The sequence below is a fragment of the Pleurodeles waltl genome, chromosome 9 (genome assembly GCF_031143425.1).
Source record: "Pleurodeles waltl isolate 20211129_DDA chromosome 9, aPleWal1.hap1.20221129, whole genome shotgun sequence".
Taxonomy (NCBI): domain Eukaryota; kingdom Metazoa; phylum Chordata; class Amphibia; order Caudata; family Salamandridae; genus Pleurodeles; species Pleurodeles waltl.
Window position 1 is genome coordinate 996,171,502 of NC_090448.1, and position 24,665 is coordinate 996,196,166.

Below are 24,665 nucleotides of genomic sequence, written 5' to 3' on the forward strand. Positions count from 1 at the left end.
AGGTCTTACTTTCTAATGTATATGCAGACGAATGGCTAAGTAAGGAACTGTATGCACGAACGAGGGACTGAGTGCATGGATGGATGTTTGGTTAAAGCAGTGAATGAGTGCATGATAGATGGCTAGCTTGATTAGTGAGCCAATGAGTGGATGAAGTGTGCTAGGGCGGCCTGGCCAAGGATGGAGGACTACATGGATTGTTGGTGTGCAGTTACTTGTTATTGTTACTTTACTTGTTGTAAAGTTACTTGTTAGTGTCATCAGCAGAGAAGCTAACGGAACTCCTCTGAGGCGTGGGCACTGGCTCAAACAGCCAGGATATTTCCCACTCCACATAGGAACCGAAGAGTGGATTTGATTAAAAAAAAAGCACCTGTCAAAACAATCCATCAGTGTTACCACATAAAATAATATGCATGGTGGCTGCAGAAGGTTGACTTCGCTATTAAACAGCAATAAAAAATAGCTTTGACCTTGTCGCCTCTGCAGGAAAATGGACTTTACAATTTCCTAGATGAGCAGAAATATGTTCGCCCTTGAGCAACTCTCTACGCCAGGACTCAGAAACACGCATGTATACTTGGGTATCAAAAATACAGATAACCCCGCAGACAGATGGGCGGACCATGCCCTGCAAGGAGAAACTCATAACCAACGAGCAGCCGTTGAAGACAGAACCCAGGAAGACCGCTATGAATGAAAAAATAAATCTAGTTACCGCACACATTGCTGGTGCCAAAGGCTGTGCGCCTGCTGGCCATGTGGTTTTAGCATCTCCGAAAACGTATTCTAATGTGTCTATCCAGAGGCAGAAAAAAAAAGCTGTGTCTCCAATGAAGGAGAATTCATTGTTAACTTTGACAATGGCAGGAGGTAAGAACGTGATTAACAGGCCACCGTTAGGCGACTGCTGTTCCATCAGAGAGTTTTCACCAGAACTCCCTAGGCTTGAATCATCTGCGTCTCAAACACTGCCATCGGCAGAACATCTATTGAGATTTAGAGCCTGGTTTCGATATTGGCGTAGGACAAACGTGACAGATATCCCGTCCGCTTTATTTCGCTCTCCATAGGATATCATGGGATCGTAATAAGGCACACGGGATACCCGTCACGTTTGAAAAGGAGTATTCCCCGCCGTCAGGATCTACATCCATCCCTTAGATCCACTCACAACTGGCCCTGATTAAACCGCCATGCATCAATCAATTGCAGGACTGCCCTCATTTCTGTCCCCTGTCATTCAAACAGATCAGCATCTCCTGGTGCACATCACTTGACGCACCACTGTCACTGAAAACGGCCGCACCAGCCTTAAAGTCGATCCACCGTGACAAGGGAGGGCACCACCTTCTGTTTCCAAGGTGGTTTTGTGGCACAGCAGGATCATGTGCTGCTGCGCCCCTGTTCCCTCCCTGCGTCAGTGAGTTCCATGCCAATCTAATCCCCAATATGTCGAGTGGATGAGCAGATGAACAGATCTTACCTCAGGAGCCACTGACATCGCGACCACTGAATAAGTTACCAGGTTCTTGCACTTCTACAGTTACTTTTTTTAAAAGAGTAAAACAGAATTAGAACACAGTTGAGGACATGTTTGCTTAGTTTACATCAATTCTGCTCCTCTAAAACTAGCTCCCAACTGTTAACACAGAATTGGCTGGGAAGTACGAGAGTTCATATTTTGAAACTAGCAACGTTTAAATAATTGAATCACAGATATATTTTACTCAGAGTTTATGTGTATGATTTATCAGTAATCACCATCTTGCTGCCATCTCTTCCACCTGAAGAAAGTAAAACCCTTTCTTCCAAAGTAGATTTTCAGAACACCTGTGCAAGCCATGTACCACTTCCTCATGGGTGGAGACAACAACCTGCTCAGCTGCCTCCCAGGAATCACCCTGGCACCTCTGAAGGCAATCCTGCACACTGCAGCATGTTCATCATCAAAGGCTTAAGAATGAATCCCACACAGTGCAGCATGTCTCATCAAAGGTGTAAAGAATGAATCCCACACAGTGCAGCATGTCTCATCAGAGAGGGGTAAAGAATGAATCACACACAAAGCAGCATGCCTCATCAAAGCCGTAAAGAAGTTCCACCATATCACAATTACGTTAACTGAACTACAAAGGCTTCACCTCTAGGCATGTATCATCTTCAACACCATCTTCATCACCAGGAGGCCATCAGAAACAATGATCTAACATGCCTAGTTAAGAAACTAACTATTTCAAACGGACAGCACCACACCAGGAACCAGAATATCAGACTAGAGATCAAGAGGTGCAAGAAAGTAAAAAAAAAAACAAAAAAAAAAAAAACAAGAGAGTGGACCATCTCCACCTGAGCACCCAGAATCTGGAATCATTCTCCCATCTAACTCTTGAAGTATTGAGAGGAAGTTGAAGTCTTCTCTTCAAGCAGCACTGCCCAGCACACCAATACTCACCTGCTGCCTGCCTCACTCTCACACCCTGAATCATATGCTTGAGCTCTCACTCGTTCAGCTCTCTGTTGCTTCTCAGCTACGCTTGCAGTATACTCGGTACATACAGTTTTCACGGACAGTAGTCCTTTTTTCACACACACACTTAATTAGAGAAATACACAAGTAAAAACTTTGATGGTATACGTTAGATATGGGGTCTTTGGTTGGCAGTCAGGTTACCCCCTGTCCAAGCAAGGACCCTCAATCTAGTCAGGGTAAAAGAGAATTACCCTCAGCTAACCCCCCGCTCACCCCCTTGTTAGCTTGGCATGAGCAGGCAGGCTTAACTTCAGAATGCTAGGTGTAAAGTATTTGTACCAACACACAAAGTAACTTAATGAAAAGACTACAAAATGACACAACACAGAAAATATTTATCTAAACAAAACAAGACCAAAACAACAAAAATCCACAATACACGAGTCAAGTTATCACTGAAAATGCAAAAAGAGTCTTCATGTAATTTCAAACACACACTAACGCTGTTAGCATGACAATGTACCTTGGGCATGTCAAAAATACCCCCCACTCGGGCGACTGTGCGTCAAAAAGGGCTCGCGATGCGTTGATTTTAATCACGAGTGAGACGTTGCGATTTGTCTCCTTTCGTCGGGTCGGCATGCGTCATTTCTTCTCTCCGTAGGAGAGCGATGCGACGATCCAGTCAGCACTCTCGGGTCCGGGCAGACCTTGCATCGTTTTTACAAGCCCAGCAGTGTCTGCGTCAGAAATCCAGCTGCACGATGATCCGAAAACCACACAGCGCGGGTTGCGATCTCACCAGCCCCCGTCAGCGATACTGTGCGTCGTTTCTCCAGCCCTGGGCGTTGATCTTCGGGTTGAATTGCAGGCGAGCGTCGATTTTCTGACGCAAAGCCGGCAGAGCGGTGATTTTTCAGCCGCAGATCAGAGTTGTGTCGATCTTTTTCCCGCACGCCAGTCTGTGCGTGGATTTCTCACTCTTGGGCTGCCAGCTTCTCCTTTCAGTGTCCCAGGAACTGGATGGGCACCACTTGGCAGAGTGGGAGTCTCTCCAGAGACTCCAGGTGCTGGGAGAGAGAAGTCTTTGCTGTCCCTGAGACTTCAAACAACAGGAGGCAAGCTCTAAATCATTGATTTCCCATGATAATTCACATAGGAAAGTTTGGTAAGCAATATAGAAAAAAAAAGCGGAACAAAATTACACCAAATTTGGCAGAAAGTTAGAATTTTACTCAGAAAGTATATTTTTCATTATTTAGTGTAAATCCGATCAGCTGGTTTAAAAATAATTCACCTTTAATGAGGTGCTCAGGATGGTCATGAATGGGTTAAAAAAGTGAGGTATATCTGGACATGTGATCCTTCAGGAGTCCCATGGAAATTAAATTAAAACAATAAGAGCCTTTCATTGCTGAGAGAGTGTTTTCCCCCCATCAGCTTTCTAGGTTTCCCCTGCACAGCCCTTGCATTGTGCTTGCAAAATATCTTGTAATTAAACATTTTTTAGAAGGGGCTTAGAGCCCGCTCATTACTTACAACTGGCTTGCTCCCACTTGGCTCCATGTCATTTTATTTACCCATTAGCTGGCTCCCTTGTGGATCTTGTTGCCTTGCTTCCTATTGGTCAGTTCCTCCTCCTCGCCTCCATCTTCTACTGGGCTTCAGTCAACGAGTCTTCGCCTGTCATCGAGCATGGACCAACTACTGCTTCTGGTGGCCAGTGCCCATCCACTGCAGGTTCTGGAAAGAACTATGTTCAGGTTTTGGCGTTGCTCTTTTTTTAATTGATTTCTAATGTACTTTATGTCAGTAGCTTTGTGCAAGTGTTTTATTGGCATCCCTATTTCGCTTTAACATTGTATAATTCCATTCATATTAGTTCAGGTCTTAGTTTGGTTCTAATGCTTTCACTGTTAAAGTGTTTATTTTAAATGGATGTTTGTTTGCGTGGATATCGCATCCCAGTCAGAAATTCACACTTTGGAAATGGTGAACCATTTTTTTGTTTTGTAGTTGCTTTGTAATTTTCCAATTTTGTGACTGTTAGTTCAGGTCTTTATTCTCTAATGTATTTTGTTGTAGTGACTGTGTGAACATGTTCATATCATTTGATTTCTAATGTACTCTGTGCCAGTGGCTCTGTGGGAGTGTTTATTTATTTACAATGTACTATGTGCCAATGGTGCTGTCAGTTTCTTTTATTAGCTGTGTCTAGTTTTATGCCTTCATTTTTTAAGCACATTTTCAATTTTCTTTAAAATGCACTGTGTGCGACTACTTTGTAAAACCTACTTGCACGGTGTGCGACTACTTTGTAAAACCTACTTTTAATAATAATTGACATGGTTTGCCGTAAAAAAAAAAAAATCACGTAATGAAATGTCAGCCAACTGGGTCTTCTCTACTCTCCGCCATTCTCGTGACCCCCCCTGCACTCACCAGAAGCACCACTGGTGCACAGGAAGGTACTTGTGCAAGTGATGGAGATGGTAAAGGGCGCGAGCCACGACTGCACCGACCACGTTACACACTTTGCAAATCTCGCATGGTCTGGGCCATCTTCACAATCCTTCTGGCTGGTGAAGCCAGACTCCAAGTCTTTTAGCTCCCAGGGACAGCAATTTGCACCTCCACAGCTGCAGACCCCCGTGATTCTGCAGCTAACCTCTTGAGATGGAAAAATATTTTACAACAGTTCTCACTGCTTCACATTTTTTTCTCCTTGAACGCGTTCTGTCAGAGGATATCGTTACAAGTTGTAGATCACTTCATGTATTAAATCCCAACTGACCGCTCTCACAAATCATGCTTCCCTCACTGGACTGAAGGCAAGGCAGATAAGGCAGACTTATTATTTATTTTAGTTAAGCATTGGCAAAGCCAATAGGTTTCACATATGCTAGATCTATTGTCTTTGTCAATGTTTTCTAGACATATTGCACAGCCTGAAGTGCAACATACCTTACAGTACAGAAAAAAGGCCCTATTATATAGTTATCACTGGCCGCCTCACAGCGCTATTATTTAATTTACTTTCAGCCACGCTGCACAGCAGCCTGCGTTGCTGTACAACACGTCAAAAAACATTGCCAAAGCCAAAAGGTCTCACATAGGCGAAACCTATTGGCTTTGCTAATGCATGTTTGGTACTGTGGTACCACTACCAGTCCTGCAGAACTAAGACATCTGATTGGCTGGCCGCAACTTGGAGAGAAATGTTGCTACTGTTATTACAGGTCCACATATCCAGATGTAAAAGAAAAGGGTTTTAGTCTAGGGATATTCTGACCCAAGGCACTTGTCGGGGAGGGCGGTCTGAAGAGAACACGCCCAGGGCACAAAAATTATAAAGAAGATTATGTCGCCAGAACAACAGTACTATCAAAGGACCCAGCACAGGACTCCAGTAAGGTTAAGCAGTAATCCTGCTAAAGCTCCACCCCCACAATACCGCTGCACCACACAACTTCTTCAGCTGAAGGTCGCCCGGTCCTGCGGTACAAAGCAGGTAATGCTTAAACTGCAGTACCACAGGAGTACCACGACACCGCAAACACATTTCAAAAATAATAAATAAAATGTGGGGTGGGGGCACGGGGCCTCAATGCTCCATGTGTGAGTCTCTGCCCTCTCCCTCCTGCCTTCTGTGGTACATTGTGTTGCGCCGGCCATGACGTTCTGTCCTCTGTGGTAAGCTTGCCCTGCATTCTTCATGTGCTTGCCCCTGATGCCCCCCGCTCTCTTTGATCCACTGTGTTGTAATGACTCTGCTGTTTGCTTCTTCTCTCCTCCTCCGCCGCCCTTCATTCTGACTGCGTGTCCATGGCTCCTCCCCTATTGCCCCCACAATCAGTTGTGCTGCCAGTGCTCCTGTTGCCTGCCCTCCATAGTTAGCTTGCTGCACCTTCCCCAGTTAGGTATGAAAAAAGCACATTAACAATTTTTTTTAAGGTTAAAAATTAACTGAAAGCCCAAACGTTTAAGTGATGTTATAGTCAAGTGGCAGTAACCCACAATGTAACATTTAAAAAACAAAAAACACTGAAATTTGCCAGTTCTAGTTCAATGAGCTACCTATAGTTTCCCCAGCGCCATGCACTACATATGATCTCACATATTACATCACTCATGACATGTTAAAAGACATAACCAATTACAATACTGATGACATCACAAGTGGCAAAGGTGGAGCGCAGGTTTGGGCACACATGGGGTATGGCAGCAGGCCAGGCGATACAGCGAACACCCTACCTTGAACGGGCAAAGGGGTGCACTAGTGGGTTGGGATACTTCAATATGGTAATAAAATCTTACTTCACGTAAAAAAAAAAAAAAAAAAAAAAACACACTGTCAAAAAGGATTATAGTGACGTTATTGTTAGGCATAGAAATGAATACCTTACTTTACAAAACCCTTACAAATTCACTGAAAAAACAAAGGTTTAAATGACATTATATTTAGGGGAAAATGCCAGTTAAAATACCACTTTAAATTCAGAACACCACTGAAATTCACCAGTTATAATTAACTGAAGTAACAAGTAACTGAAATAACACTTGCAATACACTGCTTATCACCCCACATATTACTTCAATTCTCACATGTTCTATGATACCATTGATAACATGACTAATGAAATCTGAAATTACATCATTAATGACAGCACTGTGTATATGAAGCTAACTATAACTTGTGAATTTCTGTTTTTATAAGTTTAAAATAGTATGTTTTAACATCACATTAACTTTTGCCCTAAATTAACTATAACCAGCACCCTCACCATGCAGTGTTGCAATGAATTATGTAATTCCACATGTCTTTAGGGATGTTATCAGTGTAGTCACTGAGTATCTCTTGAGTGATGTAATATCGGATGGTACAACCAGTGAATGTTGAGGTGTGAGATATAGTTACTTTAGGGCACATGATATAGCTATTTGAGATAAGTATAACTGGTACATTTCAGTTGTTTTGTTATTTTAAAGCCTTTTGCTTCAGTTGACATTTTCACCTAACTATAACGTCACATTAACCTTAGTTTTTTTCAGTGAACTTCTATTTTTTGTGTAAAGTAAGATGTTCATCACTGTGCATGGCATGGGGGTTGCGCACAGAGCTGGCCTTGGGCCAGGCCCTGTATCCTCAGGTCAGGGCCTCCATCCTCGGGCCAGGCCCTGTGCCCAACTTCTCACATGTGGGTAACCCCTTGGCCCTCTCACCCCTCTGCAGGCACCCAACTTCGTCTTTTTTTTTTTAAGCATCATGGATCCACGGATCTGCTGCAATTCCCCAAAGGACTACACTGGGATGTACGTGGATTTGTGAAATTCCACCCAAAATAACATTTTTTTAAAATTGGCCCTAGGGAAACCCTATGGGATTCCCCCCCACCCCACAAGGCCCAGAGGGTCAGGGTACCACTTACATGCCCCCTTCTATCTTATATTAGTGTAGTTTGTAGGACTCATTGACTGAGTCCCCCAGGACCATAATTGCAGCCCAATTTTCTTTCAGGTTGCGGCCAGCAAATCACAATGCGCATATGAGCTCGTGGACCCACAGCGGTGGATCTGTGGTGGTACTGTGGCATGCGATTTATATTATATAAAAATCCTGAGCCTTAATTTCTCCGAAACTACTGAACAGATTTACATCAAATCACAGAAAACAAGTTTCTAGTTCAAGATATAGATTTCTGCCAAATTTGGTTTTGGTATTGCGGTATCACTGTTCAATTTTCCTGTGGAAATTTGCTTGGGGTAAACATTTGTTTTGGCCCCACCCCACCGCTTTTCTTGGCCCCCGCTTGACAGATCAATATGAAACTTTCCAGAAATTAGCTGAGGTGGATAATACTTTTTTTTTCGAAAGTTTTGTGAAGATTAATCAAACAGCGCCACAGTTATTAGCAAACCAAAAATATATATATATATATATATATATATATATATATATATATAGTTAGGTTCTGAATTTACTCGCACAAAATAGAAATTCAGCAGTTATAGTCGGAGTTATTTCAAGTAACTATAACTTGCGCCCTAAAGTAACTATAATGCACAACCCCGCCATGCAGTTTTCTCTTCAATTATCTGACTGTGAATTTTTCATCGATATTTTTAATGTTGTTATAAAAGTTGTCATGAGTGCTGTAACATCTGGGATAATTAGCAGTGCATGGCGAGGGCGCGAGTAATAGTACCTGGCCCACCTGAGGGCAATATAAATAAGAAGCACATGAGACCAAGTTTTTTATTTTTTATTTTTGACAAAATCCCCAGATCCACCACAGATTTTGCTGAACATTTTTTTTTTAACAAAATGCTTTTTCTGTCCTCGTGGAGTCTCAGGGGGACCCCAGGACAAAGGCTAGGGAGCTAGGGTATTCCTAACCTACTCCCTTTTCTTTTTTGGCATTTTATTTGAGAAAAGGGGCCAGGGTAGGAACACCCTGACAACTTAGCTCTGGTACTGGGGTCCTCCACAACCACCTCCAGCCCGCCGGAGCAAAAAACTTTTTTTAAAATTTTCTGCAGGGTCCGCAATGGATCAGCTGAAAATGTTTAAAAAAAAAAAAAAAAAGTATGAGCTCCCACCCCCGCAGCCCCCGGGGACCACCACCTCCCTCTGGCTATTTTCATTGGAGGGGGGGCCAAGCGGACCCCCCTCAAGGGGCCACTGATGGCCCAGTGGACTGCCGACCCCTAGGGCCGGCTCCTGCTATGTCCTGGGGTTTCCAACCCCAGAACATAGCTGTTTGCTCTGACTTGGCAGAAATATTGACAGCTCCCACCAAGCTAGAGCAAACACTCCCCCTCGCAGTGATGGAGAGCAGATGAATGATATATTTAGAATGAGATATTTCTGCACAAACTGAGAAGAAAAATGTATTTGTCCATTAAAAATAGTAAGATCAATTTTCAGCATTAGCCTTAAACATCTGAAAAAAATAAATAAAGGAGGGAAATGACCAGAGACACACCTGGATTCAAATCCTCAACGCTCAGTCTGAGACCTTCACACTTGAGCAATTTTTTTTCTTCATATTTTTTTTAGCTCTTTATGTGCTATCTAGGACTGCGGGGGAGCCTCAGGGCCTCCCCTGTGGTCCCGGACTATTTTTTAAATTTTATTTTATATTATGCTCTTTACGGGCTATCTAGGACTGTGTGGAAGCCTCAAGGCCTCCCCCGCAGTCCCATTGCTCCAGCAAGCAGGCAGCTGCTTTAAGTAGCAGTACCATGCTTGCTGGAGCAAAACTTTCATCTCTGTTCCCTGCACACATATCTGTGGGAAGGGAACAGAGATGAAAACTCCGCTTTTTGATAGCAGGTCCCACTGTCAAAAAGCGAAGTGTTTTCTGTGACTTGGCTGCAGTTGTCAAAACAGCAGCCAGGCCACAGCAAGCAGCTATGTCCTGGGGTTGGGCACACCAGGACCCAACAGGAGCCGGCCCTGGGGTGTGGCAGACACCAGGGCATCAGTGGCTCCTGGAAGGGGGCTGCGTGGTCCCCCACCAACATATGTGGCCCCGGGGAAGTAGGTGGTCTGAAACTGACCCCATTTACATATTCTACTATTTGAAGTAGAATCCAGGAAGATGGTGGTCCACGGGGCTGCGGGGGGCCCACACACTCCCTCACCCAATTTCTGCAATGTCCCCGTGGGTGGTGGTCCCCTCAGCGCTGGGGAAGCTATGCGGCCCACCAGCACAGGTGAGACTATATCGCCCTAGGGAGTTGGTGGTCCCTGGAGCTGTGGGGGAGGCCATTAGGCCTCCCCCACAGTAAAAAAGCATTTCACTGCCGCTCCCTGCACATATTTCATTAATCGGGGACATGGTACTCCCTGGGGCTGTGCGGGGAACAGGAGGGCCCCCCCTGTCCTGGCGCTGTGCGGGGACCAAGAGGCCCCCCCTATTCAAAACTAAACACTGCCCCCAGGACCTGGCCCACACCGGGGCTTCTTTAAAAACAAGCGCGGGAGCCTGCGACCCCATTGCGAATTTGCAGTACAATCTTTTTTTTAAATGCACCAGAGCTAAGGGGTTAGCGAGTTCATACCCTGGCCCTTTTTGTATTTTTTATTCTGTTTTTTTCTGGGACTCGGCTGAAGCGGAGTCCCAACATGGCCGCCAACACTTCCTTGTTGAAGTGTTGGCAGCCAATCAGATCTTAGCACAAGATTGGGAGAGGTCGTAAATCCTTTGCGTACCTATATATACACACACACATTTGGATTTCCTTAAATTTTGCAAAAGTGACTGAACAAATTTACACCAAATACAAAAAGGGGGTTTTCTGGACCAAGAGCTACCAAATATGGTGTAACTGCATCCAGTGGTTTTGGCGCCATCGCTGTTCAATTTTTCCTATGAGAATTAACATTGGAAATGCTCTGAATTTCTATCATCTTTGTCCAAAAAAAACAAATTTTTTAATCAATAGTATATTTTACCAATTCTCACAATGCGATGTTTAATAACAGTGATTATTATAAAAACGTTTGATAAAGTTTAATTATACAAAATAAAATCAACTTGTCTATGAGTCTATCACTGAACATGGTTTTTATGATTGCATTTTGTGGGCTGAAAATATGTTAAAAGAAAGACTCAGAAACATTTTGTCTTTCTCACCTAGGTCACCCAACTATTAAAATTTGCTTAGGGGCTGCAGGGTGAGCTCCATAGCCCCAGTGGTCCCATCCACCCTCCCAGCGGGTACCCACAGTGGGTACTGGTTGGAGCTGGCTTTTTTTTTTCCTTTAAGGGGTGATTTGGTACCCACCCAGGGCACCAACAGTTGCAAAGTTTTTTAGGGTCGCGGGCGAGACCAACCGGCTACCCATGCAGGAGCAGGCCCTTTCTTTAAATATGTTTGGGTGCCCTGGGACCCACCCGGGGCATGGCACCCACAATGACAGCCAAATGGGGGTCCCAGGGTCCACACAGCTGCAGCTGGCTCCTCTGGAGGGAGCTAGCCTTTTTTTAATTGTAGGTGGGTGCCTACCTGGAACACCCACAATGGCAGCCAGTTTAGGGCTGTGGGGGAAGCCCCAAGGCCCGCTCGGTCACAGCCAGATACCCTTGTGGGAGCTGATAATTATTTTCTTTTTGGTAGGTCGATGACCCGGGCCCACCCGTGGCACATAAACCGCAGGGGTAGTCCCGGGACCTCGTAGAGGCTCGAGGAGGGGGGCTGCGCCTAACTCCCTTTTTATTAATATGTCAGGCCCCATAGCATGGGACCCTTGGGGCCATATTCAGCGTGGTGAGGGGGGTGCCACGCATGCCCCCCTCCCAAAATAAATACATATATTAACCTCTGGGACCTGGCCCACTCTGGGGGTCCCATTAATTACTGTGAGTCTGCGACAAAAACAGTTTTTACCCTTTTACTTCCTCCCAAGGGTAAGGGTATCCCTAACCTGCCTCCTTATAACTTTTTTTTAAACTATTTTCATAACAAGGGACTAAATCCTAGGAGTCTTTTAATGGCTGCTGCAACATTTCTGTTCATGTTGCAGCCAGCCAATCATAGCGCTCGCTCTCACAGGAGCGAGGAGGCCTACGGGGTAAAAAAAAAACAATTAAAATGCTATATTTTCTGAAGTTGAACCCGCGGGACTCTCACAGTCCCTTGAATACAACCACCCAGGATACAAATATCTTTGCACCTTAATTTCTCAAACTATTGAATGGATTTAAACCAAATCAGAAAAAGCATGCTTTCTAGACCAAGATCTATCTTCCTGAAAATTTGGTGTAATTCAGTTTTTTGCAGTATTGCGTTTCACAGAAGTCTATGAAAAATGCATGGGGATTTCGCATTTTGCGACCTCCCCTTTTTCTTGGCCCCTGCTTCACAGATCATCCCAAAACTTTCCCTGAATAAATCAGACAAAAATACAGCACTGTTTTGGAACGTTTTGCGATGATTCTCAGTTATTAGCAAACCAAAAAAAGGCATTTCCCATGAAAACGCAGCCCTAACTATGACTTCTTTAGAAAAGCACCTCACTTCCAATACATAATGTTATATGGCACTAATATATTGGCAGGGAATTTGATGATTCCTTCAGGCAGTCCATCTGCAGGGTGGGAATTACTCCTAAAAAAAGTGTCCAAAACAAGGACTAATCCCCCAAAAAGCTATTCAGCCGACACTAATGCTGGAGAGGCTATGTACATTTGTGGTGAGATATTTAGAACTGAATCAGAAGGAGATCAATAAAATTACTTGTGTGCCTGTGCCGAAGTTGTTTTTATTATGAGCTCCTCCTGCTGAAGATTGTGTAAGTTACTATGTCCTTGTTACTGCTAGGAAGAGGTGGCTTGCTTCTGAAAATCCCTTCGTTTACCATTTATCGACCCAAGTTGAGCAAGATCTGGGAGAACGTGTTTGCGAGATGCAAGCTTGGACATTTCAAAATCAACTCAGGCTTTTCAATACTCTCTACAAAAGTGTTTTTCACACGTGGGGAATTAGAATACAAACTCACATGTCCTACCATGTACTGGATGATGGAAATGATGATAGTTTAGGAAGCTAAACCTTTGTGATCCTCACCAGGTTTTGGCATGTCACCATGAGCTAGAGATGTATGTGCCCTGCTCTATGGTTACACCTCCCAATGTGAGCACGAAGGGCCAGCAAAAGGACACTGGGACAAAACATTACACAAGCAAATAGAACAGGGCTTGCATACGTGCTACACAAATAACCTATACCATCGGTATAACAGATCAGCACACATTGCTAAAGATAGATGCAGGATATAACCAGAAATAGCACATCTTTACATAATAAATCCAACAAAACCTCTAGGGCTTCTAAATGTTGGCATCCAGTTGGGCCAGAAGAATAGCTGTGAACTTGACTGAAAATCAATGTTCATGTGGAGAAAATAGTGGATGATTTGGTCCAAATAAGATGCACTGATCACATGCAAAGGAGGTTATGAATAAACATCGTATTTAATTAATTAAAAACAACAGAGTGCTTTGTGAATTTTAGTGATATATTATGATTTATTACAGAACATCCTTAATGAAGAAAAATTGTAACACTGCGGGGCAAATGTTCATGGGGATGGTTCTGTGGACATAAAAATATGTGACTAAGGGGAATGCACAGATAATGCATCATATAATCGCACCAATGCAAAGCCACAATGCAGAGGACACATGAAAAAAAGGAGAGAAAGACGCATTTTTATGATTTGTATTAGTGACCAGAAGTTTGGCATGAACGGCACCAACTCTCAAATACTCTATATTGCAAAATGCAATAGGGAAAAATGCAAAAAAAAAAGCCAACCACAAACAATCATATACTACAGGTTTGACATATATATATATATATATATATACATATATATATATATATATATATATATATATATATATAGAGAGAGAGAGAGAGAGAGAGAGAGAGAGAGAGAGAGAGCGAGAGCAGATCAGGAGTGAGCATGAAGTACCAACGCCAAACATAATGACTTTTCAAATTCTTGTTTTGCCAAAAGCACTGGGGAGGGAGCACAGACAACGGCATCTGAAAAACAATCACTGGCAAAGCCAACAGGTATCACCTTTATGAGCTATTGGCTTTGGCAGTGATTTGTAGCAATGCTGTACAACATCGCAGATGCTGTGAAGCGTGGCTAAAATTATGCTATAATGCAGCCATGGGTAATGCACTTTTATAATTGAAAGTGCATTGGTGCTGGATGCATTATTGTCCTTTTTTATTGTTATTTTTAGCCATTCTGCACAGCAGCCATCCTGCTACATAGCATGGCTACAAAGTTGGCAATTTCAATGGCAGAGGAAATAATCTTAAAGGCAAGACCTATTGGATTTGTCAGTGCTTTCTAGGTCTCAACACAACACCCCTGTGAATCTGAACAAATCCGTTAATCTCCCCAGGTGTCAAAAAGAAACAGAATATGAAATGTGGCAAATAAATCCTACCACATAAAGAAAGCAACTGCGCCTATGTCTTAATGAAGATACATTTGGAAGCAGATAACATTGTTTGTCACAATAAAAGCAGGTAACATCTGTTGTCACAATAAAGATCTATTTCAAAGGAGAAAAGGCCTTCATTGAACTGCGTGTGGTATAGCAAAACATAGCTAAGTTCAACATGAACGACGGGGAAGAAGAAAAAAAATAAAAGTAGCACAGAGCAATAAGCGGAAGGACAACAATTAAGCTGAAGCAATCAGTACATGGTCAATGCTCCAGCCGAAAGAAGAGGAAGTGAAGTGAGCATGGACTGGCCAATTAGAAGGCAACAAATACGTGACAACGAAGCCAACAAATGCTGAGCAATGGGTGGACTTCAAGTCCCTTATTTTATACAGTATCTCTTGCAAGCAAGAGCACATGTGCTGTCACAGGTGAGACCTAATGAATGCTGCAAAAAAGTAACCCTTTTTCAGTAACCTCCATTGTTCAGATAATTTTCCAGCACTTGCGCCTCAGTGGTACAAAGCTGCGCACTAACTCTTTTCAAGCGTAAAATAAGTTACTTATTCATCCCAAAGAAAGTGAAAGGCCAGCCCAAAAGAGCCAAAATAAATAGAGAGGCTAAAATCCTCCTGTGGGCTAATGTGACTGAGAATATGTTGAACCAATAGCTGAAAGTTTCAGAGCAAGAAAAAGCCAATAGCTTAAGGAGGTTGACCCAACCCCACTTACAGTAGGTAAAGAAGCCCGTCTGTTTGCCCTGAATAGAGCAAGCGTCACACACGTGAAACATACATACACACGTGAAATAATATTGTAAATCACAGGCGAAGACATCACTCAATATAACTGTTCCATCATACCCTGCAATAATTTCAACCTACTCTTTGAATATTTTGCATAAAAAGAGAATTACACAAAAATATAAAATAATCTTCAAAGAATCCTGATCTCCACTGCTTTCCACAAGAGTCTGCCAGTGACATACACAGGGTGCCGCACAGTGGCACAGCTGACAAAGTGCCAACACCTCCTGTTTCTGCATTGCCCAACACTCCCACTGCTTTCTAATCTCCTTCTGAAGGGAACCTTCGCCTCCTAATGCTGCTGCAAATGTCATAACTTTGCTCTTTACTCTAGACGCTAATAAAAAAATAAGCAAACTCTTGCTTTGTCCCCATCCAATACAGGGACAAACATGCCCAAGATAACATTTGGGGAGGCATCGGAGATGGTGCGAACTAGTGGCTAAGGGCATGATTCACAAAGTTTCGCCTCATTTGTACTAAGATCCCAAAACAAAAGCCCCTGGCAGAAATGGCAAGCCCAGGGTCAGCATCACCAGCAGCCCTCTTGACATATTTTAAACTTGTCTAGCGGTTTTGTGGAATTACTTACAGAAACACTGCTTTTGCTTTACATTACAACAAAACTGCAAAAGACTGACGAAGACCTTTAAGGATACCAACGGATGGCGTGTGGTATTATCATCACATCTCCCACTACTGGCTATACATGTAGGATCTTTAAATTTAAAAAAGGACTGTTGCCTGTTTATTTGACATTTCTCGTCCCAGAGCATTACTGGATTATGTAGAAGGGCCTTCCTTGGTGTTTAGTACCCCTTGAATGTCCAGGAACAAGTGACACTTAAGGGGAAATACGTGTACATCAAACCTAAAATGGCCTAGTGCTTAGAGATTTTTAAAAAAAACTTAACTAAGAATCCAAGCACACTTTCTAGGCTAAAGTTGTGTGGTCCCTGTGCCTTAGTTCTCGTACCTGCCTAAATGTGCAGCCCATTAAACTAAAAGACCAGTGTTGCAAAGTGCGTACATGAAAAACTGTATGTTTGCAGCATTGTGAACATTGATTCGCCCCGGTCGGCAGTGAATGGACAGGAGAACATGACGAACACGATAAAATAGATCTTCATTACCTGCGATGCATGACATATTGCTTCCAAATGGACAACAGACATCTTGCCAGGGGCAAACTGTAGCCAAGATCTGCATCTTCTGAGGAGGTAACCACAGCAACCGTGCGCAGTCACCCAAATACTCTGGAATGACTAGACTTTATTCAATGCTTAAGACGGGCAGTGCTAAGAGCAGACTGCGATCTAGCATTTGGAAGTATATAGCGCCCAAATAAACAAACCACCTTCAATTAAAGAATCTCGGCTCAGTCCTGGTACCATATCGTAAGTGATTCTTCCAGCTGTGAAGAATAAACTTGTGCAAAGTGAGTTCATAAGTCCATTCCTGGGTCTACACGCCCTTCAAGCACCAACAACTGGGCAAATGTAAGCTCTGCACAAGAGATCCGATGGTGATAAACCTCAGTGACCCGCTTCTGCAACCAGACATCCTTAAATTGCACAAGGAGTGTCCTGCCGCTGCACATTCCACGGGCAACATTCACTTGTAACGCCTCAAGGGCAATCTTACAGAAAGTGTTCACGGGTGCAAATAACAGGCAAATGCATTTTCTCCAAATCTGTTCGCATATTAGGTTATAGCAAAAAAAATACTTTGCCGCAGTCCAAACCGCAACGATTTTTACGAGGAAAACACTATCGAAAAATATATGTCTGGGTTAATTATAAATCGTATAGCATAAATAATGCCACTCTCACAAAACCACACTAGACCAGCAGAAGTGTTTATATGGATATATATTTATATACATGGATTTATGTATTACTTTATGTTTATTACTACAAGAGCCTGGCAAACAGCTAAGAAGAGATTCTAGCATCAATTATCACACAGCAAACTCCCCTCTATCCCCCAGGATTTGTCAATGGTGTTAACACCAAAATCCTTGAATAGATACAAACTGGAGATAACTGTTTTCAGTATAAATATAACACATTGTAGAATGAAAGGTGGTAGTTTAAGGATTTTATTGTTTAAACCAGGTGAGCATGGATATACATAAAACAGAGTTCATGCCCCTACCATTCCAGTGATATGTTTCTTAATAACTAGGATAAAAGAAGAATTCATGGATTCCTCTTTTTCATTAACTAGGCTGGCACAAAGCTAAAGTGCTAAAAAAATTGTCGATAAAACCATGCTGTCCATAATATGAATATGGCAAAAAACATAGTTTTGTGGATTAATTTCATGAAAAATCAAGTTGACAAAAAGTGGAAGTGCCATTCTGAATTTTAGCTATGATTCATGAAAGCTGGAAATAGAAAATGTATGTGTCCATATAATATAAGGGAGCTTAACTAATATATATATTTTTAGAATGGGCCCCGATTATGTACAAAGATATAAAATTATATATAAAATATATTTTATTTAGGATGAACAACAGGTATTCAATAAATAATATGTTGTCCATATATAATTGGAAATGTAATAAATGCAATGATTGTGCTTGGCTCTTGAAATCTTCTGTGCCTGAAACATGAGTGAGTTTGTTTAGAAGTTAAAACTTTTCCTGTCGGCGAGTATGAATATTGTCTACCTAGTTTTCTGTAAATGTATAGATACATCAATACATGATGGAAAAGTCCAATATGTACCCTATATTATGTATATCGTTCTGATGAAGGTTTGAAGTTATAAAGTTGAAATTAAGGATTCATAGTCGACGAGAGAAGAAAAAGCAATCCCTAAAAGAGAGGAATTATAAAATTAGATGAGAAGAGAGGGACTGACATTCAAGTAAAGAAGAATATGACATCTTCATTTGAAACCCCTCTACCAAGTGTTTTTTAGTAATGTAAAGTATAAATGATAAGTTTGCTCGGGTTGGTTTAGTGATTGGATTTGCATGTACGATGTATTTTGAAACATATAATGGATCATGTTTATAAGTTTATTTTTGTATGACAAAATATGATTTTACATTCATATAGCACTGTATGGGTGTCTCCATAGTACTAACCGAATTGGAAGGTATTGTTTGAATCATATGAGTACTAGTAGAGCCTTTATACCCACCTTTGCCTGGGCCGACCTTATTGAGGGTTTGGAATTGTTACTATAATCCTGCACTTGTTTTTTTATTATTATTATTTTTTCTATTTTCGTAGTGATGGCATGTAATTGTTATTGCTACATTGCATGGCATTGTCTACTTATCGTTGAAAATCTCCATGGTCACAGCTACTGCAGGTGACCCTGATAGTTGCTGCAACATCCTTTACATAGGCGCTTTCCTGAAGTCTTCTGTGTCCTGGCACAGTATAATGCAGCCCCTTTGAACAGCCACGAAACTTGCAGTGCAGCCTATGGAAAACTTCAGGATGGTGCACCAACCCCATGGGCTGAGCCATAGACCACCATATTTGATCCTTTCTGGGTCAAAGTCAGCTTAGTCTCCAAAAAACACGAGCTATATCAAAGGCCATATCCATTGAATTAGCTTGGACATCTCTGAAAAGCCCACAGAGCAGAGTCAAGTGTGGCATCTCATTAAAATGGAAGACCCCATGTCTGTGGCCACCAAACCAACTGCTTTCAAGCCAGTTTGCAGGATCTGCTTTGCCATATCCTATCCATCGTGACTCTACCCCCAAAATTGTGCTTGGGGTGGTCTGGGAGACACAGTACCACCATCTGCGTCATCTCCCACTAGTCAAAAGACATGTGATGATCATGGATCTCAGGGACAAACTCCCTGAGAAGAAAAGTTTATTGCCCAAGGCCTTCAGTATTTTAGACTTTTGGTCTGGAGGTCCATCAGTAACAAGCCAAGGTTTTGTCTTGAGCAAGAGGATACCTTCACCATCTGGCTATCTGGTGAAGGATGAGAGAATAAAGATGGTTCTTTCAGTGTCAGCTGATAATGACGAGCAATCTACCTGCTCACTGAATCCACTGATGTACAGTTAGCCCAAACTGCCATAATAGGCTCTATTAACCCCTCACTGAATGGAAGCAACGGTTCCAAAGTGGCAAAGAGGGCTGGAGGATCTTTGTTAAAAAAAAGTTAGCTTTAGTTTCTGCCATAAGCATAGGCAACTCTAGTACCTCCGCAGTGTCCCTGCTTACTGCAGTGAAGGCAGTAGTGTCAGCGTCGAGCTGCAGGCGCCTGTTTAGCTCCAGCTGCGGCTGGAAGAATGCCGCCAAGAGGATATTCAAGACTCGCTGACACCAAGAAAGTACCCATTAGAGGTATCCAACTCCAAGCCTGTCAGTTCCGCGGGGCCCTATGGCACACCAGAGTGAACTGAAGCGCCTTGAAAGAACAACAACAGGGTTAGTGTGAAGGTGATTACTTGTGCAGGTCTGGGCACTGGAAACTCCAGCTAGACCAGAAAAAACATTGTCACCAGGTTCAAAATCATTGCCACAGACAGTGTCGGTGTTAGCTCTTCTGTGGGAAGGATGTCCAAAGGCTCCAGCAAAGAAGGATCTGCTCAAAGAGTGGAGCAGCAAGGAGGCCTACCCCTATATGTGAAGTCCTCCCACCTGTGCTGCTTCTTTTGTGTCTTTCTTGTTTTTCGATGATTTTGAGAAATGACAGCAACCTGGACCCTGATCGGGAGCATTATTGATGCTGGATGCTGCATTCGTCATACGTGTTCCATGAACTACTTTGCCTCTCGCTCCTTTATACCCTTGGAGTGCATAAGGTTGCCACACTCAAAAACTTGGAACTGTGCTTTGGCCCCAAGCACCATAACCAGACCTTGCAGTGACCTGAAAAGGACATTTGTTGATGTTAGGAGCAACGGGGCTTGAACCCTGACTTTTACATGACATCCTGCCTAGTAATGCAAAAAGAGAAATTCAGAAAGTTTTGTGAAATATCTTCAACAGGGAGCTACACCAGATATGTGCTGAAGAGTTCAGAAGAAAGCGAGTTGACATTAGGACACCTGGATAGCCCCTTAAGACTCCAATTACATCATGTTCAGGCAGTAATCGATCCCAAGAAGGAGCGGATGCCACCTATCCAAGTAGGAGAGCTACTGCTAATTTTTCAGATCCAACTTTATACCTTAAGGAAGTCAGAATTAGGGGAGGGCCGAACTTGCGGAGTTACACAAAATCTCCTCAAGATTCCACGGAGTTCCGTGAACGGGCTGAATTTAGGCATGTCACGCAGATTTTTTAGCACTGGCAGCTTCTTCATCACTGTAAAATCAGCACTAATGGCACCTCATGGCGTATCAGAGGGCACTGCTTATTTCTACCGCTTGAGGAGATTTCCTACTCGAGTGGCAGCTTTCTCAAAGCAAATAGTCGCAACCTGTCATGACCGCCCATGTTGAGAAATCTACTAGGAGGTGTTCTAGCACCCAAAAATCATGCTTGGGATTGCAAATTCTCACTCACCCTTGCCAACTTAACGGTAGGGAGCCTCACACGAGAAAAAACTCCACCACGCGGCAGCTGCCAGAGTTTTGCCAGAACTCCGTGCTCCAAGCGGAATGCAGAGTGGGCAAAACTCCGGCATCGGAGCAGAATGCCCCCCCCCCATTCAAAATATATCTAAAGGTGAATAGCCAGCAAACAGAAGTATCCTTCAGACTGTATCTTTATCAAGGAGCAGTTATTTATCATTACATTCTTTCTGAAATGAGTCCCAGTGTTTAACATTACATACCATTGAGGATGAGAAAACAGTTTTAGGTCATGGCACCAGGTTTACCCTAGGATTGAGCATTGAGCCCACCAACATACGAAACATGCTTGACTTCCCATTCCCATTATATTCTACAAATCCAGCCTATAACTAAGGAACGGAAAATAAGAGTTTACTTTCTACAATTAATAACACAACATTGAGTCTCTGGCTAAAAATGCTATTGATAAAGAGCAGAAGGTTAAATTTAGGTACCTGTGTACAGAGACGGCGAGGAGGCGGAAGATGTGAGAGGCAGGAAAAAAGGGGGGCGGGGGGGGGGGGGGGATGCTGGGTTTCCTACCCATCACATCTTCCATCCGCCTCTCCATCTCTGTATTATTCTCCTATACTTTTATCCTATCTCTCTCTCTTTCCACCTATCCTATGACTAGCTGGGGTGCTCCATCTCACCTTTACTATACCACCCTTCCAGTACACGTCTCTACACTCTCGTCCACATAAGCGTCAGGCGATCTTGTTTTAATACCTTACACCTACACCGCTGCACTCAACTACCTTATTTACATGAGATTACTTCATCAAATTATACGCTAATGTATTCAACTGTATCCCAGATACCCCACCAAATATGTGTTTCCTCTTTACATGTACCCTATCTGTATTCTTCTCCTCGCATAAAACCTTAATAAAAATGACTTTGAAACTAAATAAAAGACACCCATGTACAACACTGAATGTGCTTGACGCCTATCTGTACCTGTGGCAATTGCCCTTTAGTTGTATCTTTTTGCAATCAACTATTAAAATAAGTTTCATGTTATTCAGCTTTCAATAAAAGGTCACACAATTATTTCCCTCAATATAAAACGTGTTAGAAGATAAGGAAAAGCTGTGAATACCTCCGAACACTATAGTTGTACGTTCAGCGGTCATGGTAAGCACTGGTGCGTTGCTTGTAGTTCTCAATATGTGTGTTTCTGTGTTAATAACTTAGATAAGAGTACACAGCCCATTTACCGCCCTATACGTTCGCCAAAAACATGTGCACCATTCTGCACAATGAGCGGACGTATCCCTCACCATACGGTACCCATTCCTCTGGGTGCTACGGTTCACGCTCCACAAATACTCAGATCACAGTCGCCTACCCCGGTCAAGAGAGCGCTCGTAGAGGTGCGCGACTGAGCACCGCAGCCTAGGGGGGGAGGGGGCGGGGAGGGGTAGCAGCGAGTGTACAACCGCGGCACGGTTCATTAACAAGCAAAGAAAAAGAGACACTGACTACTAGCCTAGAAGTCACGAGCAATTGACTCGGTCGGATTCAGAGGTAAACTAAACTTTACACATTTCCTAACAAACATAGTACACATGTGTGCAGTATAAAACGTTATCATTTCCACGCGTAACCCGTGTCTAGTAGCTAGAAGAGATCCTTTTAAAGTCGATTTTCCATGGTCGGTGTCGTGGACTTTTGCCATGTGAGTATATGGCTGGTTATTGCGTAACTAGAGCTGCTTATGATGTAAGGGAGGACGAGACAAGAGGTAAGGGCATCTTTTTCATGCAGGAGGTAGAGAGAACAGTTGTGCTTTCTCTCTCAGGATCCTCCTAAACGTGTGCAATGCACCTCGAGACAGCGGAACGGACTCACTCCGTGCTGTCTATGGAAAGCGCCAATAGCTCTTATTCATACCCTCCTTTTCAATACAGAAATATTGGCAGTGGTCAATTTGTTTTTTTAATTTATCCACTCTATCTTAGCAGTTAGTCCAACACAAGTCCATGGGCAAATACAATTTGTTTTTTCTGCAACAAGAGCTCTCAATTGGATATCCCCTAATATTGCAATGCACGCTACTTGCCCATGTCTTAAGGGATGCCACTGTCTTTCTTAGCCAAATTGTTTATATTTGTCAACTTAAAAAAGTCCTCTACATTATTCAGCGGGACAATGGAAGTGAATTAAAGTCTCCCTGTTTCTGTCACGTTATGTCCCTCTTCGGTCCCTAATATTAAGCCGGTTGGACTATTTTACCGAATAGGTATTAGATTAGCTGTCACAAACATCATGGGATATATATTATTATTAGATAGATAGATCTCAACTTAAGCAAGAAGCACGTGTCATTATTTCTCAGTGTACTTTATGACTGGGGTCTTCCCAGACGTTAGGTGTGCACATCCAGGTACTCGGATGCCACAGACTGTCGGTGGCTTCTCGTGGCACCAAGCTGCACCAGAGGCTATCAGCGGGTCACGAACGTGCCACTCACCCGAGATGGTCTCCTGGTACCCCTTGGTGAAGAACTGCATGGCTGTGGCTGCCCTCCAGGGGGTTTTGAGCAGACCCTGCCGGCTGGGGTCCTCGCCCAGGGAGCGCAGGATGGTGCTGTAGGCGGCCGCCAGCGCCGGCAGGTTCATCTGGTTGTCCTCCTCGCTGCGCGTCCTCTCCTCCTTCCAGGAAGCCGCCGCGCCGCCTCCGTCCCCAGCCGCCTGCTTCCCGTCCCCCGGGAACCCATTGCAGTTGCAGGTGGCAGCGCTCCGCTGCGCGAGCTCCCTCGGCTTCCCGTTGTCCATGCCGGGCGCGCTCAGAGAGAGGTGGCGGACTGGCGCGCGGACCGGGAGCCCAAGTCTCACCTGCCGGAGGCGCGGAGTGCAGGAGCCGGAGCGCGTGCCTGTCAGACGCGAGTGGAGTCAGCGTGTGGCTCGGGAGCTAGTGCCGGCCCCTTCTCATCAATGGAGCGCCTCTAATGTCAGGGCAGGCGGCCTGCCATTGGCCCCCCGCGCCGTGCGTCACCTCTCTGTCTGCGCGCGGCCCCAGTAAGAGGATCACATCAAAGCCTGCCGGATAAATACAAAAGTGAAAACACACGGCGGCCTCCGCAGCATCCCGTGCGAGGAAAACTGGAAAAGCCGCTGTTGGGCAACCAGAGCTGCCCGCCCCACCCCTCAATCCGAAGCCTCGCGTCATCCCCCCTGCCTGCACCGGGCACGGGGAAATGTGACCCGTCGGCACGAGTTCGTCGAAAAACCTTCGACCTTTAGCCCGAATCTGAAAGGAACCTAACGAGATAAAAGTCAATAAAATCACAGCTTCCACGCTGGCGGAGTATACCCAAGTGACAAGCAACAATAGACTTAAAAAATACTATGTGGCATCTTCCCGTTTCATGCAAAAGGTGACAAAAGTTAGCATACTCTAATGCATTCCTTCAAAGAGTGTGGTCTCATAAATAGTTTTCTTTTTTTAATGAAGAACGCGTAAAATTGCGATAAGCATGCTATAATCCAGTGGTTCATAACTTTTAGAATTCTGTGGACTCCCACTTTATCAATACTGGAACATGGGGCCCTCCTCTGAATCATTATTGAATTGTGGGGACCCTCCACTGAGTCATTACTCAAAGATTGAGACCTAATGTTTTAAGATAATGACATTTTCTAAGCAGTCGCTGACCCACTGAGGAGGTTTCGCGGAACCCCAGTGATCCCCGGACCACAGGTTGGGAACCACTGCTATAATCCATTTGTGTAAGTGGGATAAAAAAGATGGGTGTGGGGGTGTCCTAAAATAGGTGTGGCAAAATAATCAACTAGAGTTCCTTTCCCAGAAGCGTGGCCTGTGTAACTAAGGGCCTGGCTTAAAACAGTGAACT

The 24,665-nt window shown here is 43.7% G+C and overlaps 1 protein-coding gene across 1 annotated transcript in view; it reads right to left on the bottom strand.

Moving 5' to 3' along the window:
• GCH1 (GTP cyclohydrolase 1) overlaps positions 1 to 23,831 on the bottom strand; it is a 325,902-nt gene extending 302,071 nt beyond the window's left edge. The window contains exon 1 of the mRNA XM_069208542.1: positions 23,283 to 23,831. Coding sequence (XP_069064643.1) covers positions 23,283 to 23,586 — 304 coding nt within the window. The 5' untranslated portion in view covers positions 23,587 to 23,831. The remainder of the gene's footprint in view (positions 1 to 23,282) is intronic.
• Between the last annotated feature and the right edge of the window lie 834 nt (positions 23,832 to 24,665).